Genomic DNA, 19,549 nt, shown 5'->3' with positions numbered 1-19,549 from the left:
TATTTTGGGGAAGAGTTTATGTAGCATAAGTCTGTAAGTATTTATTTTTATAACTGGGGGAGAAATTGTGTCTCTAAAAGAATGCTTTGCACCTGTGTAACTTGGGTAATAATTATTTTTGTTGTCATGGAAACATGCCTTTCTTAACCTCAGATACAGGGGCAAACAATCTTTTTTGTGAACTCTTCACATTCTTCTGAATTAATATACAAATTTCTCTAGGATTAATGCTTTTCTGATAATAGTGGCTTTTAAATATTTTGTCTGACCCAATTCTATAGTAGGAAATGGAGTGAGTATAGAATACAGGGAAATGAAGGAGTTATTTCAAGGACTTGTAAATAAGTGCATATGGTTCTAATACAGAATTGTTTTACATTACTCTGGCCGTAAAAGATTAATACTAATTTAATATAAATATATTAGGATTACTTACAGTGATCACATCTTATAACAGTTATTAAAATGATTAACTATACTGGGCAGAGATACAGGTCAGTGAGTTGGTTACTGAAAACCATTGCTTTAATTAATAATATTTAAAATAAGTTACTAATTCTCATAAACTCATGAAAATATTAACAGCCCAGTAACAAACCTGTGGCCTCTGATAATAACAGTACCCTTCTTTTCATAATGCACATTGTTTTTCATATCATTGTTTCTTAATTTCTCTTCAAGTGGTGTTTGAATAAGGGCATAAGGTATCTTTGTTTCACTGATAAGGAAATTGAGGCAAGATAAGTTTAAGTGACGTGTTATTCACTAAGGCAAGTTAATTAATGAGTTAAAACTAGGTTGTTATTCAGAACATTCTTAGATAATCTATCTTCAAAATTATACTAATCAACTTACAAGAAATACTCTAAAATGTTTTATTTTGGTTAAATGTGCATAAAAATTTACCATTTTAATCATTTTTAAGTGTATAGTTTGTTGGGATTTAGTTTAATAACATTTTCGTGTGAACATAAAAACTATTTTTAAGTTTATGCCAAATATATGGCCCCATAAAACAAGATGCTTCCAAAAACTAGTGCAACTGTTGTATAGTTCAAAACAGTTTATGTAGGAGGTATATACAATACTCATTTGATGGTAAGAGTTTTAAACAATTCAAGAACTTTTGGAATTGCTTTCATCATTCTGAATATCACTGATGGATATTTCTCTTCCTTTGATGATGAAGTTTATATTTAACAACTGAAGTTTTTCAGAGCATTATCTTCAGAATCTGGTAGGTGATTGAACCAGGTAATTTTTTTTCAGATAGTCTTATGTGAAGTATCCATTCATTTATTCAGCAGTTTTTATTGAGGGCCTACTAAGCACTTTTCACTCTGAGAGACACTAATTATACTATGGTGAACAAAAGAGTATCTATTTCCATGCAGTTTAGTGGGGGAGATAAACATTAAATAAATCATGAATTATGGTTAGTATCCTGATGAGGAAAAAATGGAGTGTGTGAGTCAATAACAAGAACTTGGAGATTACCTAATTTATATCGGGAGTCATTTAAGTAACAGTTAAGCTATTACCAAATAATAGGTGTGAGTTAGGCAGGGGAGAGTTGATGTTACGTAGAGAAACAACATGTGCAAAGACCCTAATAATGGGAAAGTTTGATGAACCAAAAGTTAAGTAACCTATGGAATAATATTTGAAAGGGAGTGGTATTTTGAAGAAGTAAGCAAAAGCTAGATCATGTAGGAGGAATTTAGATTTTAATGTATTACAAAAGCATTGGAAGTTTGAGGTTATCATCATCTCATCTGGATTATTGCAGTTAACTCCTGACTCATTTCTCTGCTTATACCACTAACCCCTATGGTCACTCTATGAAAGAGTAGTCAGAGCAATTCTTTTCAAACCAAAGGCATTTCCTGTTACTCTTTGTCCATAACACTAAATGCATTTTCATTTCATTCAACAAAAGCTAAAGCTGTTAAAAGGGAATATAGGTTTTATATGAACCAGCCCCTGCTATCTTATTTCCTACCACTTTTCTCGGTCTTCACTTTTCTCCGTGTTCACTTTTCTCCATCTTCACCAGCCCTCCTGCCAAGAATGTTTCTTGACTCAGGATCTCTCATCTTTAAATTTCCTATACCTGGAAGGTTTTTCTCCAAATATTTTATATCTTTGCTCTTTCACTTCCTTTAGATTTCTATTATCAGTCAGATCCTTTCCTACTGTATATACAATAGTAATTGTCCTGCCTACATTGCATACATCAATCATGACCTACATGAGGAGAGACCCAAAAAAAACCAGAATTTATTTATAAAAAATTGTATATTTAGTTTTACATGTTTAAACTTCAGTCACCTTCAAAGTACCCTCTATTTGATGCAATACACCTACTGAGATATTTCTTTTACTGCTCAAAACAGTTTTTGAACTCGTCGATTTTGATGCCTTTTAGTGCTTCTACCATTTTTTGTTTCCCCTCTTCCACATTGGCAAATCATTTCCCTTTGAGGACTTTTTTTTAATCAGGAAAACAAAAAAAAATGGTGAAATTGGGTGAATGGGGAAGGTGGGACACAGGGGCCAGGCCATTTTTGGTCAAAAACTGTTGAACACTAATCACAGAGTGGGCAGGTGCACTTGTAAATCACCTGTCATGAAATGGGCAAATACCTTGAGTCTTCAAAAAAAAAAAAATCCTCTGAAGCTAAACACAGCCTCTCACACCAACACCAGTTGGTACACTGATACAGATGGGTTCCTAGAACACTCACCAGCAAGGGAAACCTGTACTACAAGAGGCCTGCCCTCCAAAAATAATTCTGGTCTTGGGGGGGGTCTTCCTCATATCTGTTTGTCTATCTGCCTTCTCCTACTTCCAAGGCACACACATGCGCCATGAACTCAGGTTTTGTTTTAGTCATTGCTATAACTCCATTACCTAGAACAGTGTCAGGCATGTAGAAGGCAGTGAAATTAATGCAAAGTGAAGGAAATCACATATGTGTCTCTCTTTTCTGACTTGTACATAATAACCATTTAACAAAACTGGAGTGGTAGGAGGAGAGACACAATTGGAGAAGTAGATTTGTGGTGAGATTATGAATTAATTTTAGGCCTATACAGTTTGTGACACCCATGAAACATCCATGCAGATATGTCATAGGCAGATGTATATAAAATACAGACCAGAGCCTAGATTGGAAACAGAAATCTAGCTGTTGTAGATTGTATTTAAATCAGGGAAAATGTTGCATCTAAATGAGAACATCTATAAAAAAGAGGTTCCAGGACTAAGCCTTACAAATACATTCAGTGCAGGAAAGATACTGCTGTTGCAACAGGAAAGAAGAAAGAAATTAAGAACACTAATTTCTGGATTTTTGTGATGACTTCCATTGTCTTGAAAATGTAAGACCAGATATATTAGTTGAAAATGAAAGAGTAAATTTCTTGGCAACATTGCAATCTCATCTGAAGTTGGAGACTTATTTAGAATGGAATAAATTTGTTCACTTTAGATTTTCTCTAGTAGTGTTCAACTACATGGTGTGTAAAATAGATTACTAAGTTCATACAATAAATAAGTGTAAGTGAAACACTAATTTCAGATTAGAGAAAGAGGCAAGGGAATTAAGAGCAACTAAACCAGTTTTCTTGTTTTAATTAGGCTAATTTATTTAGCTAATCAGTAAATATTCATTGAGTCTCTACTATGTGCTAAGTATTATTCTAGACATTATTGATATAGAGTTGAAAAAGACAGTGCTTATCCTCCAGAAATTCATGGTGTAGGGAATAAGATAAATATATAAATAAATATGGTAATACTCATGATCAGCCAGGTGTCGTGGAGACAAAGAAAGCCATTGAGAAATAAGTAAGGGCTTCACCAAGAAGGTGACATTTGAATTGGGTCTTGATTTTATTTGGTAGAGTACATTATTCATTATGACTTATGTTGTGATCATGTACTCATAAAAATAGCAATGAATTACCAGAGGTACAACTATAACATAACTTATGCCTTTTCCAACACAGAAATCTACTTTACCATAACAACATACAGTGTTCATATACTCAGTAAACATATATCGTGACCTCCTTTGTGCTAGATGATAGTTTTTCATATATGTATCAGCTCCAAAAAAGAGAAGTACCCAAAATATCTTAAGCCACGATAATATCAAAGGAGCAAATATAATCTCCTAAAGTAATTATACCAAAGATGACTGGGAAATTGCTCTGTTTTATAGTTATGTCTTCTGTATAATTATGTCTTCGGCTTTCCTTTAGAGAGATTAAACTGAATCATTGACACATAACACACTAATATGCATACACACATATCTATTCATTATGTATATGAATGGTGGGCCCCTTATAGTACAGGCTTCCCCCACTAGGTCAGTGCTCTAGAAACCCATCTGTATCAGTGTACCAGCTGGCACTGTTGTGAGAGGCTGTGTTGATTTCAGTAGAATTTTTTTTTTGAAGACTCAAGGCCTTTGCCTATTTCACGATGCGTGGTTTACAAGTGCACCTACCCATGCTGTTCTTGACCAAAAACGACCCGACCCCCATGCCTTACCCTCCCCATTCACTTGATCTCACTCTGAGTGACTTTTTGTTTCCCCGATGAAAAAAGTCCTTAAAGGGAAATGTTTTGCCATTGTGGAAGAGGTGAAACAATAAACAGCAGAAGCACTAAAAGGTATCAAATTGACAAGTTCAAAAACTGTTGTGAGCAGTGGAAAAAACGTCTTAATAGGTGTATTGTATCAAATGGAGAATACTTTGAAGGTGATTTAAGTTTAAACATGTAAAAATAAATATGCAATTTTTTATACATAAATTCTGGGTTTTTTTTGGCTCCACCATCATATATGCATGAATGGGTGTTTGTGTACTTTTACAGATTTGGTATATAATTAAGGTATTATAAATCATTATTTAGTAATTGACCAGGGCTTTTCCCAGCATTGTATACTTGGCCAGGAGAAGGATTTCAGTAACTGTTTTCAAAAGAAATTTAAAAACAAATTTTTGATAAAATGTTACTAGTAGTTGAGAAGGAAATTCTTGATAATAAGATAATATACCTATCTTATTATCAAGATAGGTATCTTATTATTATTATTATCAAGATAATAAGATAGGTATACTATCTTATTATAGTATAATAATGACAGCTTGAATTCAAATTCTAGTTCTTTCACTTACTAGTTGTATGATCTTGGATATGAAGCCCCTTAGTCTTCATACATTAAATGAGAATAAAGTGCTTGGCACACAGTAAGCAGTACATAACTATTAACTGCTGTTATGTTATCACTGTGACTGTCATACCACCCCATAGAAATTGCTTTTTATAAGGTTACTTTTGACTTACTGTTTGCTGGGTTCTTTATCTTTGAGAAGTTGACGTCTACTTAGAACTGACAAGTCACAAATCTGTCTCAACCATAATTCTCTCTCCTTAGGTACTGTAACTCAGTAAGACTGAACATATTTCCACAGAGACCTCATTCTTTTCTTACATTCCCTTGTAGGTACAACTATCCACCCAGTAACTCATGTTAAAAATCTGAGATTTATTAGCCCAAGTCCTGCTCATTCTACCGCCTCTTAACTATCACTTCCATTTATTTTCTCCTCTCCTGTCAGTACACTGTTTGAATACTTGAGCATCTTTTATGTGAACTATTGAACTATACCTAGAACTCACCTTTGTTCCATCACTTATCCTCTTCCCTTCCATTTAGAAGACTGCTTTGAGTCATTGTTTTCAAATGAAAATATGATTATGTTACTTCCTTGTTTAAAACCCATTCCCATCACCTAAAGTATAAAATTCAAACTGAACACTATCTACCTTCTAGCCAAAACTGAATATTTTTGGAATTCCTTAAGTTTCAAGCCTCTTTGTGTGTAGTGTCTCCTCTTCATTAGTTTACTTCCCTACATTTCCCCCATACCACCCTTTTTTCTCTCATTTTATTCTGACAAATACTTATTACTTAGGATCATGAAAGTAGAGACTGTCTTTGGTTTTATTTTATATCTCCAATGATTGGTATTCTCTCAGATAATAGTAAGTACATAAGAACATTGTTTCTCACAATGTGTCTATGAATGAGACAGTGCTTGTCAGCAATAAAATAAGTATAGAAATTAAGATAAGTGATCCAAAACTTTTATAACAGTTTGACAGGATACTTTTACATCTATTAAATCTAATTTGAACAATGGAGCTTTGGGGGGGATGGTATTTTTTGTATTGCATTTCCCTAGTGGCTCATTTTTATTGTTTTTACTAAAGTATCTCAGTCTTGACAATTTGGAAATTTTTTTTAAAAAAGGTACTTCTTCCACATAGATGGTTTGAGAAATACTGCATTAGAAAAACTTGCCAGGAATGTTTATAGCTTGACCAGTAGCAGATTAATGATATTTCTGGAGCTTTCTTAAACTGCTGAGGAGCACATTAGTTCTAAAAAGAATTATAACACATAATATATATATTTACTTATTGCAACTGAAGGGTCAGAGACCTACCAATATATATAAAGTCCAGGAAATACTACAGTTTTGGTTCCACCAGTGTAACTGACCTGTAGCACATGGATTGGGCTGCTGCGTTAATCACAGCTTTGCAGAACATACCCCACCACAACCATGCAAATAGTTCCTTGAATGAGTTCGGTGAATAATATGGGAAAAAATTAAGAACATTACTTCTATATTTCTTGAGACTCTTGAAATAATCTTTTGTTCTTAATAAATATTTGTTGAGCGATTATTTAGATAAATTTAAAGTTAATTTTGATTATGAAATTAATCAGGAATCTTCATGGTTCATGCTGTTCATACACATGGTTTTTAAATTTCTTTTTCAACTCACCTTAAGTATAGGGTAATGAAATGATAGAGAACTATGTGATTTGGTGTTTTCTCTTAAAGAATGTGATAAATCACTTACACTTTTAAAAATCCTTTTCTGCCATGGCTGGTGTGGCTCAGTGGATTGAGCATGGGCCTGTGAACCAAAGGGTCGCCAGTTTGATTCCCAGTCAGGGCACATGCCTGGGTTATAGGCCAGGTCCCCATTTGGGGGCATGTAAGAGGCAACCACACATTGATGTTTCTCTCCCTCTCTTTCTTCCTCCCTTCCCCTCTCTTTAAAAACAAATAAATAAAATATTTTTAAAAATATTTTTCTTCCTGCATGCCTCTACAGGAAAACTAAAAGATCAACAGATCACACAGTTCTTAATAGTCATTTATTTTTTAAAAATTTTACTGAATATTAAGTGCAAGAGACTGAACACAAACAAATTATAAAGAACTATTGTTTTTTTTGTTTATTTTTTAAGTATTTTTATTGATTATGCTATTATAGTTTTTCCAATTTTTCTCCCTTTATTTCCCCTCCACCCTGCTTCCCCAACCTTCCAGCATTCCCCCCTCTTAGTTCATGTCCGTGGGTTGTACATATAACTTCTTTGAGTCTTCTGTTTCCTATACCATTTTTTTATCTCTCCCCATCTATTTTATTCCTACTAATTATGCTGCTTCTTCCCTGTACCTCTTCCCCTTATTCCTCCCTTCCACCTTCTCACTGAAATCCCTCTGTGTAATTTCTCTGATTCTGTTCCTATTCTAGTTGTTTGCTTAGTTTTCATTTTCGTAGTTTTTCTTTCCTTTTAGGTTCCTTTGTTGATAGTTGTGAGTTTGTTGTCATTTTACTGTTCATATTTTTTATCTTCTTTTTTGTAGATAAGTCCCTTTAACATTTTATATAATAATGACTTGGTGATGATGAACTCCTTTAACTTGACCTTATCTGGGAAGCACTTTATCTGCCCTTCTATTCTAAATGATAGCTTTGCTGGATAGAGTAATCTTGTGTGTAGGTCCTTGCCTTTCATGACTTCAAATACTTCTTTCCAGTTCCTTCTTGCCTGCAAGGTTTCTTTTGAGAAATCAGGTGATAGTCTAATGGGAAATCCTTTGTAGGTAACTCCTTTCCTCTTGCTTCTTTTAGGATTCTTTCTTTGTCTTTAATCTTGGGTAACTTAATGATGATGTGCCTTGGTGTGTTCCTTTGTGGGTCCAGTTTCTTTGGGACTCTCTGGGCTCTCTGGACTTCCCTGAAAATCTGTTTCCTTTGCCAGATTGGGGAAGTTTTCCTTCATTATTTGTTCAAATAAGTTTTCAATTTCTTGCTCTTCTTCTCTTTCTGGCACCTCTATAATTCAGATATTGGAGCATTTCAGGTTGTCCCAGAGATTCCTCAGCCTGTTCATTATTTGGTTTCTCGTTTCTTTATTCTGTTCTGGTTGGATGTTTATATTCTTCCTTTTGTTCCAAATTGCTGCTTTGAGTCCTGGTGTCCTTCCTGTCACTGTTGGTTCCCTGAATATTTTGCTTTATTTCACTTTGGGTATCCTTCATTTGTTTTTTCATTTTTCGACCAAGCTCCATCAGTTCTGTGAGCATTTTGATTACCAGGGCTTTAAATTCTCCATCAGATAGACTACCTATGTTCTCATTGCTTACCTTTCTTTCTGAGGCTTTGCTCTGTTCTTTTATTTGGGCCATATTTCTTTGTCTGGGCATACCTGGTAAGTTGTAAGGGGGCAGGGCCTTAGGTATTCCCCCCCAGGGCCACCCTCCTTGCTGCACCACTGCCTGTGGGGAAGGGGCCAGAGAGCGATCAATGTGGCTCACCTGCTCAGCTCTAGCCCACTTTACAACTCTAAGTTGAAGTCCACAGTCAGGTCTAAGTCTCAGTTTTGCCTTCAGCCATCTCTGTCCACACGGTCTGCTGCCTTACCAGTCTAGTTGTTCTGGTTGATTTTTTTTTTTAATTCCTTGGTTGTCAGAGTTTCATGCAGTTTGATTTTCTGGCACTTAGTGTTCAAAAACTGTAGAACACTAAGCACAGAGTGATTTTAGATTGGTTGTTATCCTCCTGTTGGTTGTTCGAGGAAGTAAAGGGTTCCTACCTATGCCTCCATCCTGGCGGAAACTACTGTTGTTTTTTCTTAAACCCTTTGACTGTCTTGCCTGCCTAAAATATTGACATTCATTTCTATTAGCCAGTTTTGCATTATTAATGGGATAGTAGATAAGATACTAAACATTAACATTGAATTCATAAGCTTTAGATTTTAAAATAAATATAACTTACACTGATGTTTATTAATGTTGTTAGGACCATTTGGTTTTAGCAGCTTCCCATCAAGTGAATATCTAAACTTAAAGTCCCTCATTAAACACCCCATTACTTAAAAAAAAGAAAATAAACTAGACAATTGCTGTTACAGTTTAGTAATTTTAAAACCTTATTGAAATACACATACCAGAAACTTTATAACGTTGTTGGTGTAATCATTATCATAGAAGCTTTCAAATTTATCTCTGTATTGAATGTGGTTCATCTGTCCAATTTCTTCATTTAGCTTTTAAAATGAAAATCAGTGGTCTTTACATAATGTGGCTTTTTAACACTAATATCTTTAGTTACATGACGTACCCATGGCAAATAACAGAGTAGTCTTTTTGACATACCCAGAATTCTCCTTCCTCAGTTCTGTAGATGAAGGGGAGGGTAGAACATTGGCATTTCTTTGCTAGCCAACAAAACGTTTCCCGTTCTCGTATTTTCTAGAGTTTTCATAATATTCTGTATTGAATTCAAGCTTTGTATAGAGAAGAAATTCCATAGACTTTGAAGAGGAGGGTGACAGCAGGGACTTTAAATAAAGTTTAATTTTATTCATGCCTTATACATATTGACCATATTCATGATATATGTTGTAATGTTACAACATTCCTGTTCAGTTCAAAAATGCTGTATTTAAAACTACTTTATATAAAATTCCAGTATTTTAAGTAGAATATATGCCAGTTCTCTTTTCACTGACTAGTTGGAGGAGGGGTAAACATAGTTAAAATAAGGTATAAAATAAACAGAGGGAGGTTAAGAATAGTATAGGAAATGTAGAAGCCAAAGAACTTACATGTATCACCCATGGACATGAACTAAGGGTGGGAGTGCTGGTTGGAGGGGTGGTTCAGGGTGGAGGGAAATAAAGGGGAGTAAAATGGGACAACTGTAATAGCATAATCAATAAAATATATTTTAAAAAATAAATAAAAGAAAAGTTATATTCACATATTTTATTTACCTAAATATGTTCTTTAAAGAAAACTTGAAGAGAGATTTGGCAATGCAAAATAGAAAACCAGGGCTGTGGTTGTATTTGCTTTCTCAAAATTGGTGGTGAAGCTTCTGAATTTATTTCATAAATATATTGAGATTTGCCTTTCCTAAAGTAAAAAGTAACAAAAAATAAAACAGATGTCTTAAAAATAACTCATTTTTAAATTCTACGTGATGAAGGGGCAGGCTTCAATTTGTAGTTCTTCATTGTAAAAGTCTGTATCAGTTTCCTGCCTCATCTATTTAATTATAGAACTATAGCCAATATTCCCATATTAACAGAATGCTTCAGGATCATATAGTTCCTGTTCAGAACATTTTTACTGTCATCGTGACAAATTGAAAAAGAGTAACATGGCAAATATGAAAATTCTTTATTCATCTAATCTTAAAATCCAGAAAAAATAATTTGGGGCATTCTGAGGTTACTTTAACCATGGATTACTTCAGGTTTTATTTTTTAAATCATAATCAAATGTTTTCCTTGTTTTAGAATGGGTTTTTATTTTTGGTATTGTTTAGTTGAAGGTGTAGCTACTTTTTATTAAAAAGTTGAGAGGGGCATTACATTTGGATCAGTTACAGAATGAGTTATGCAACTCAAAGGCTTTAGGTAATCAAAAATTAAGTTTGTTTTCTTTCCTGTTCTAGTTACCGGTTTACTAAAATAGTGAGCATACATGATCACTTGAAAATTGGGCTTCTGGAGCACCTGAACAGAAAGGGAGTGGTTCATATTCAGCATTACAAAAGACAACTTTCTCTTTTTGAAGGGGATTACTTTGGCTATTTTCCAGGTACTGGGGAAATTCCAGATTCATTACAAATTATTGGGATGGCTACTAATTATTCATTTCCTAAAACATGTTGATTACCAACTTGAGATCTGACAATATAGTAGAACTTTATTTCATTTCATTAGTTTTTTTAAAAACTATGTAGAACTTTATAGTGAAATACAAAATTAAGACTACAAGTCACTTCAGAGAGCTCTAGAAAGATCAGTTTTGTTGATGAAAATTATTTAATAGGGGCAGTTTTTGAAAATAATGTAAGAGCAGTGGGATCTGTGCATGTGTGTATAAAGAAAGGTTATGTGCAGAGCACTGTAGCTTTTCCAAATAAAGAATGAAAGAAAATTTTATTTTATATAATATTCTAACTTTAAGAAGTTGGGTTAAAGATGAAAATTTATAACTAGCGAGTTTCTCATAGAGAATTAAAACATTATAAAATAGTTGAATGGCATATGCATTTTAAAAAAATTCTCGTGGCAGTGGTTAAAGGACTGTATGCATTGAACTATATAGCAGAATGTCTGCTCAATAAAACATTTGTCATTTAAAAGAATCCTTAGAGTTCTTATGTCTTGTTCTAGATTGAAGGTTTGGGGTAAAGAGTCTTCATAAAAATATATTTCTATTTCTTCTTCACTTATCTTTTATTTACATGGATTTATCTTGACAGTTTTGAAGACATTCACTATACTAGTTATTTTCCTTCTTAGGCAAGCCTCTTCTGGCATTATTCAGACTTTTAATTTTGAATTGTAGAACTTTTAGATAGGTTATAGTTATATAACAGGGTGCGATTCAAATTTCTTAATCAAGTGTTTTCCTTCTGCTCTAAGTCTCTGTAAGGACTGCTTCTAACCTACTATACAAGTTTTCATTCATTCAATATTTTATTGAGGTATGTGTCCGGCACTGTGCTAGATCCTGAGGTACAAAGGAGAGTAAGACATGGACTCTGCTCTTAAGATAAATTCAGTGTGAGTTCAAGGTATAGAGTTTTCCCAGAGGAAGGAATATTAGCTCTTCCTTGAGGTGCTAAGATGTAACATTTGTAAGTGGTGTTGTGATGAGTGTTAAAGAAAAAGGACATTCTAAGAAGGGGAGGAATACACTAAGGCTCAGTCTTAATACATTAAACCAAAGAATATGTCTTAAGATCCTAATTCAAATCAACATTCAAGGTACTCATTACTTAGAGTTTCTATTTTATATGCATGTATAAACACAAGTAGAGAACCACGAAGCCACTTTGAAGAACACTTAGTAGTCATGTCTGCTCACAAAATGATTGGCTTGCATATACACCAGCCTTTTCATCATTTCTTATGAATCAGCAACTTTTCATCACATCTCATGTCCTGAACCTTCCAGTTAGGCAACTAGTTGTTAAATCACACAGGCTAAATTAATGAATGCCAAAAGTCTACCATATAATAAATATGAAATTTAGTTTTTTAATCCTTAGATCTTCAAATGCTCCTATCAATTTTGTACATTATTAACTTACCTAGGGATCATAAAAAATATTTAAATATAGAAATATTTAGCCTAAAGAGTAGATTTTACTGTTCATTAATGTAAATTTTTGTCTTTTTCTTTAAGATTTGTAACTACTGGTACAGAATCTTTTTCTTTAGACTGATTATTGCTTTACTTTTAACATGGTATTTGACAAAATTCCACCCAATTTTAGGACCAACTCAAGGCCTAACTATGATGTAAACAAAATGTGACTTAAGATAGTGTATTGCATGATCAGGCACATTACTTCATATGTGGATGGGATTTTTTTTTATGATGAATTATAAGAGCTAGTTCTCCCTATAATATTGAAGTGTTAGCATTTGTCAATGTCAGGCAGTTGAAATCAAATGAATTAACAGAGACGAAGTTCAAAATGATAAGTGACCCATGGAGTGTCACAAAACTCATAAGTAGCCACAAAAATAGCATATTGATACTGTTTACATAATTTATTTTGTTTTTGTGATACATTCGTATATATTCTCAGTTTTTGCTAAGAAAAACCACATATGTTAAGAATGGATGACTTTTGTTCTATTTTACAGTTTTAAGAAGCATTGAGAGTAAGAAATAGATCTGCATAGGCAAAACACATTGCATGTGACTTCTAGTCCATATTATATTACTCAGCAAAATATCTCACAAGTTAAAAAGGAAAGTTCCTATGTTGACATATGTATGAATTTTGATGTAAGCGTGTCTTAAGAAAGGAATTGTTTGGGAAACAGTCCCAGATAGAAAAGTGATATTTTTTATAGTAGAATCTTTGAGAGAGATGCTTCAAACTCTGGTTATGATTTTTATTATTGAACTAATAAAAATTACTTTTAAATATATTTAATGGCACCAGACTATATATCCAATAATCCTGTATTTGTCAAAGCTGTTTTTCTAAGACAGCCTCATATTAAAATATTGAATAATGAGTTACATAAATTACAAATAAAGCTTCGTGAACAACTGTAAGAAATTGCCTTCTTTCTTCTACCAGAGTAATGGTATTTAATACTGATATCACCTGGGGCATGGAAATATTTTAGTTGTTTAACTATATTCCAACTATACCATGAAATTTATGTCAGAAGTTATAAGAGAATTTTTAATATTTTAATTGGTCTTTATATAATTTCAAGAATGTAGTAACTCATCTCAAATGTACATTTCTGTGATACAAGATCTGTATATTGCATTGTGTGCCCACCACAAAATAATGTTATTTTCAAGAAGAAAAGAATGGTATTTTCAAGATGAGGAAGAGAAGTCTGACATCAGTTTAGTTGTTAAACTATTATGATCTTTTCATTAGTAGAACAATTAAACCTGGCTATTGAATTTCTATATTTATATATGTGTTTGTATAAATTTTTAGAAAATATAGCTTGTAAGCTTCTTAAAACACTATATTCAAATAGTGTGCTTTTGGGGGCCATTTAGGACTTAACAGTTTAAATGTAAGATTTATCTCAAAATATATTGGTTATGGTATCTTGATGGGAATTTACGTATCATTAAAACTATGTTTTGTTGTCATTTAGCTTGTAATTATATTCAGTTACAAACTGGCATGTGTCACTGAAAATAAACTGTAGTCTCTGTGTCAGGGACATTTTAAAAATCTAAGTAGACACACTACAGAGATGATAGTGACTTGAATGAAAGTCAAACAAAAGGGGGTTAATAGATGCTGTTCTTCTTTTGGTATAGTATTCAAATAGACGGGCTTGAAGAAACTTGGTATTATTTATTATAAGCAACTATGTTATTGCCTTGCTTAGTACTAGAGTACTCTGTGCCAAACATTGAAAGAAGAGAGTAAAAAAACCGAGAGGATAAATACATAGTAAATATAGTAAATATATAGTAAATATAGGCAAAAAACATTTTTGTCAAGCATATGTTTATTGTGCATGTACCAAGTGCCAAGGGACATGGGTGCTCAGTGCTGGAGATAGAAAGTATGTCATGATTTCTGTTCTCATGAAGGTCTCAGTCCATTTGACAAGACAGACAAACTAAAAACTAAAGTTACAGTATATTATAAAATAAATGATGTAATGAAAGTGAGCACTAAGCAATGTGGAAACATACAGGAGGAAACATTGTAACGGGGTCAAGGAAGGCAGGATACCTGAATCTTGATGGCTTAGTAGAAGCAAGACACAGAAGGGACATTTTACATAGAGTGATGTTGCAAACTTAGAGAATGCATGGAGCCACAAGTAATCAACTAAGGATGGGATGGAGTTTTTAAAAACAAAAGTATTGACAAGGGATGAGGCTACAGGGGTGGAAAAAGATAGACTCTTCTAAAGAGCTCGTTTTTAATCTGAAATTGCAATTAAAGGGTTTATAGCAAAGAACATGAGTAGATGTAAATTTTAGAAAGATCACTCTGGATGCTACTAGAAAACTAAGAAATTTTCAATTATATTTGGAAACTCTTTGCAAGATAAGGATACATGTGAATAATTAAGTGAAAACGACATTCAAGAATTACGTTTGCACAACTAGATTCTTCGAGGTGTTTTATAAAGCCATAAATTGAGTTTTTTGTATAACTATGTTACAGACAGTAATGGAATATTCTTAGTATAACCCTGAGCTGTGATCAAATATAAGCATTTGAAAACGAATTGGTGAATGTTGGAAATGCTGTCTGAATTCCCCTTTGCTTCATTGACTATTTAGTTTTGATCCTCTTTATACTAAATCAGATAATACTACTATTATCTGATTAATACTAGTATTATCTGATTAATATTATCTGGTAAATGCCAGCTAAGTGATGGCATTTATGCCCTGGGTATCCCTGGTATATTCTTGTTTGTCTGGCCCTGTCTGTAGTGCTGGGTTTATAAGAGAACAGTCAAAAGGAAAAGTGAAAATGAAACTCAGGTATGTAACATTATGAAAAGTTGAGATTTAAAAGGAGTTAAGAAGAAAGGTAGAAAAGTATCCTTTCCCTAATTGTCTCCTGTATTGTAACCTACCTCTACTTGCTCACATAAAATTCTTTTCTGCTGAAAATGGTATGTTAATGATTTTAAAGCTTATATAGCCCACCCCAAATATTTTTAACTGTCTATATTATTTTCATGGCTTAAGAATTATACAACAAATTTTATATTATAAACAACCTTCCCTTTTGCCTTGACACGGGGGCTAGACTACTAATTTGGACAGTGTTATTTTTATTATATTAAAAAATTCCAAAATAGATATTATGGTTAATTGAGTAAACATAAACTGATTTATAATTGAAACCACAAAATAGAATGCAATAATTTATTTCAAAAAGTTGAATATGCTTAATTTTGGACATTTAGCCAAACAGTACATGGTATATAGTAAGAGCTTATAGCATCCCAGTTATCAGCATGAACTCAGCAGGCTGCACCTTTCATAGCTATCAAGATTATTTAACTTAATCCAAATGAGTTGTGAGCAAGTTTTGAAAACCTCTGATTTCCACTAATATAAATTCAAGCTCTCATAAGAGTGGGTTTCTACTACTTTACCTACAACCAGCTTTACTTAAAATACTTTGCCACCTGGCTTAAGACAAATGTCTTCCTGCAGCAAACCATAAGTTACCTATATGAATGTATGTCTATGTCATTCATTATATATTCCACTTAATGACTCTAGACCTCTAAATGATAAAGTTATAGTGGGTTTATATTATGTGGTATTATCAACTTTAAATTACCCTATCTTGAAATACAGTGAAATTCTACTTAGCTGTAAAAAAGAAAATTTTACCCTTTGCAGCAGTATGGATAGACCTAGAGAACATTATGCTAAGTGGAACAAGCCAGTCAGAGAAAGACAAATACCACATGATTTCACTCATATGTGGAATCTGGTGAACAAACAAAACTAACAAGCAAAACAGATACAGACTCATAGAGCAAATGGCAGCTAGTGGGGTCGTGCGGGGGACAGTTAGTAGGTAGAGGAACTGAGCAAAAAGGAAAAAGGACACATAGACATGGGCAACAGTGTGGTGATTGCTGGTGGGAGGGTGGTGTAAGGAGACTACATAGTAATGGAAAAAAACCACCATAAAGATTAAATTAAAAAACAAAAATAAAATATTGTGGAAAAACTGTACTTCTGCTGTTTATTTTAAATCCTAGATTATTTAATTCAGAATGGAAAAGAGTTGGAGAAGTAACTTATAGTTTTAATCTTGCCATAAAGGAAAATTGGATTATGATATTGAAGAAGAGCTTGAAGAAGTAAGAACACACTTAGCCAGAGTTCATATAACAAAAGTTTATTTTCTTAGGTTCATCTAATCTGTACTATTCCGTCTAAAAGTGGTAGACCAAATGGAAAATTTAAAGGCTGCTCTTTTATGATAAGGAATTGACAATGAAGGCAGTAAATACTCTTTTAAGTTAATTTTGTGCTTGCACTCTATCTCAGTTTTTACCTACTGAGGCTAATTTGCAGGTGCCTGGGATGAGTACACAATCCATAATTTCTACCAATCAAGTAAAAGAAGGAAAGAAAACTCTGAGCTTCCTTCCCAGTTAACAGGTAGTTTGCTGTGGTTAAAATTAATGCAGAATTTACAGCAACAAATATCAGCATTATCATTTACTATGAATAATTGATTTCAAATTTGGGAAATGAATAGTTGAGTGCATCATTTGAGCATTTATATGACCAGTTACTTATTAGTGCAAGAGGCTATCATTTAAATTTTTCTCTGTGTGTTATGGCAAATCAGTTTGTTTCTTTCTTAATTTTTAACATGTTTAATATATGTGGTTACTTTGACTTGAAAATACATTTTATTCTTTGCAGTGTTTGAGCAATACACCTCCACTTACTGAATATTTCCTCAATGATAAGTATCAAGAAGAACTGAATTTTGACAATCCCTTAGGAATGAGAGGTGAAATAGCTAAATCTTATGCTGAATTGATCAAGCAAATGTGGTCTGGAAAATTTAGCTACGTCACACCTAGAGCCTTTAAGGTTAGTAGAGTAAATTACGTTTTCAGAGATGGCTGTATCACCCCCAAGAGGACAAAATTGGCTTTGGGGGGAAAGGGTAAAAAATCATAGCTATTGCAGTGCTTGCTCTGCAGCCCTTGTAGCACACATAAATAGATGAATAGTATTATGTGTGGTATTAAATTTCTAGCTGGAGTATGGGACAGAGGATTAGTTTTAAAATGTCTTTAAAAGTCTCTGGAGAGTGGGGAGGAAAGGGATGAAATAATGAAAAATTATGAAATGTCATGTATAATTCTTAAACTTTCAAGTTTATTCTAATTTTCAAAGTGGTTACTTCTTAGAATCAATAAAATCTCAAGTAGTTTAACATCATTAAAATTTTGAAGAAAATAAGCAGTTTTCAGCCATTCTTATACAAACATCCTAAACGACATTCATATTAGAACATCCAGGTAACATTTTATTAACTATATTAGTTCTTTAAAAATAAAAACAGCAATAAAGAAACTTCTGTATAACTTTCTAAAGTTTGGACAAACTAGTTCAAACCATTTCTCAACCCTTACCCATAATTAGTTTCATGAGTTTCATTTTGCTAGATAATTATCTTTTAAAATGGTGTGAATTTGCTTTTGATATGTGACTTTTCTTCTTCCACAGTTTTTTTAGTCTCATCAAAAATATACATAGTGCTGCAAAGACTAGGGACAATATATGCCAACATGAATATTCTTGTTAGCTCTATGAGATTCATCCACTTTTTATACACAGAAACTGAATGAGATCTTTGGAACTTTTTTCTAGTGACCCAGAAATATTATTGAATTTTAATCTTATAGTGGTTCCCAATTATTTATTAAAAAAAAAACTTTACCATATGCTTCCCTTATTCTTTCCTCAGGTCAGCATTTCTACTTTACATATTAGTTATTTAAAAATATCTTTAGTTATGCAATTATATGTATTTATGTAGTTATCATATCTGCAAATGCCTGTAAAAATGTCATTAGTTGATTTAGGGTTAAAATACATTTTAGCAAGGAGGTAATTCACAAATGTGGAAGTCATAAATAATGAGAGTTGACTACATGTTTTGTTTTGTTTTGTTTTGTTTTTAATCAGTCTTGTCCCTGGAACTGATTTAATAGTTTTGCTTTTCTTACAGACACAGGTAGGACGTTTTGCACCTCAGTTCTCTGGGTACCAGCAGCAGGACTGTCAGGAACTATTAGCTTTCCTATTAGATGGACTACATGAAGATTTGAATAGAATTAGGAAAAAACCATATATACAACTAAAAGATGCTGATGGAAGGCCAGATAAGGTAAACGTAATGATATTATTGTCACCGTTGTTTTAATAATGTGATATCTCTGTGTAATATGTGTGTGTGTTCTTCATAGGTAGTTGCTGAAGAAGCCTGGGAAAACCATTTAAAAAGAAATGATTCTATCATAGTAGATATATTTCATGGCCTTTTTAAATCAACTCTAGTTTGTCCTGAATGTGCTAAGATTTCAGTCACATTTGATCCTTTTTGTTACTTGACACTTCCATTACCCATGAAAAAAGAACGTACCTTGGAAGTTTACTTAGTTAGAATGGACCCACTTACCAAACCTATGCAGGTACGTAATGATTATTTTTTTGCATTTGCTATTTTTTATAAAAAATTAGTATTTATTCCTTATGCCACAGCACAGTCTAATAATAATGTTTGTGTAAGATTTTATAAGCTAGACACTTTGGAAATTAGTACAACTTTTTAGAAACTTGAAAGGGTGAGGATGTGCAAAGTATCATTATTTGTCCTATACAAACAAAATTCTCAAAGGTTTTTTCTTATCAAAGAAAAATGGGAAGTCGGTTGATTTGACAATGTTGGGGTGAACAGTAGCTTACAAAGATTGTTAATATAGTGTTATTTCCCAACTTTAAATTTCTTTAATGTTATGTATAATTTTTCCTAGTGGTTATTGGAAGTAAAACTAATTCCTGTTTTGATTCATTATATAAAATAATGGTAAATTTAAATACATCTACTTTTTATGTATCT

At 33.0% G+C, this 19,549-nt stretch overlaps 1 protein-coding gene across 8 annotated transcripts in view; it reads left to right on the top strand.

Moving 5' to 3' along the window:
* USP15 (ubiquitin specific peptidase 15) overlaps positions 1–19,549 on the top strand; it is a 113,484-nt gene that overhangs the window by 76,249 nt on the left and 17,686 nt on the right. For 4 of the 8 annotated variants that reach the window (XR_004901539.1, XR_004901540.1, XM_028533127.1 and 1 more), the window contains 3 exons: positions 17,338–17,511; positions 18,659–18,817; positions 18,897–19,121. Coding sequence is in view for 6 of the 8 variants with exons in the window: in XM_028533127.1 (XP_028388928.1) it covers positions 17,338–17,511; positions 18,659–18,817; positions 18,897–19,121 (558 nt within the window). In the remaining 2 variants the exon portion in view is untranslated. Of the gene's footprint in view, positions 1–6,117; positions 6,123–10,855; positions 11,002–14,672; positions 14,719–16,980; positions 17,261–17,337; positions 17,512–18,658; positions 18,818–18,896; positions 19,122–19,549 lie in introns of those variants that run through there. The other 4 variants (XM_028533129.2, XM_036018728.1, XM_036018727.1 and 1 more) reach the window with 4 other exon arrangements.

Source organism: Phyllostomus discolor, chromosome 2 (genome assembly GCF_004126475.2).
Source record: "Phyllostomus discolor isolate MPI-MPIP mPhyDis1 chromosome 2, mPhyDis1.pri.v3, whole genome shotgun sequence".
Taxonomy (NCBI): Eukaryota; Metazoa; Chordata; class Mammalia; order Chiroptera; family Phyllostomidae; genus Phyllostomus; species Phyllostomus discolor.
This window is presented reverse-complemented; position numbering and strand designations above follow the sequence as displayed.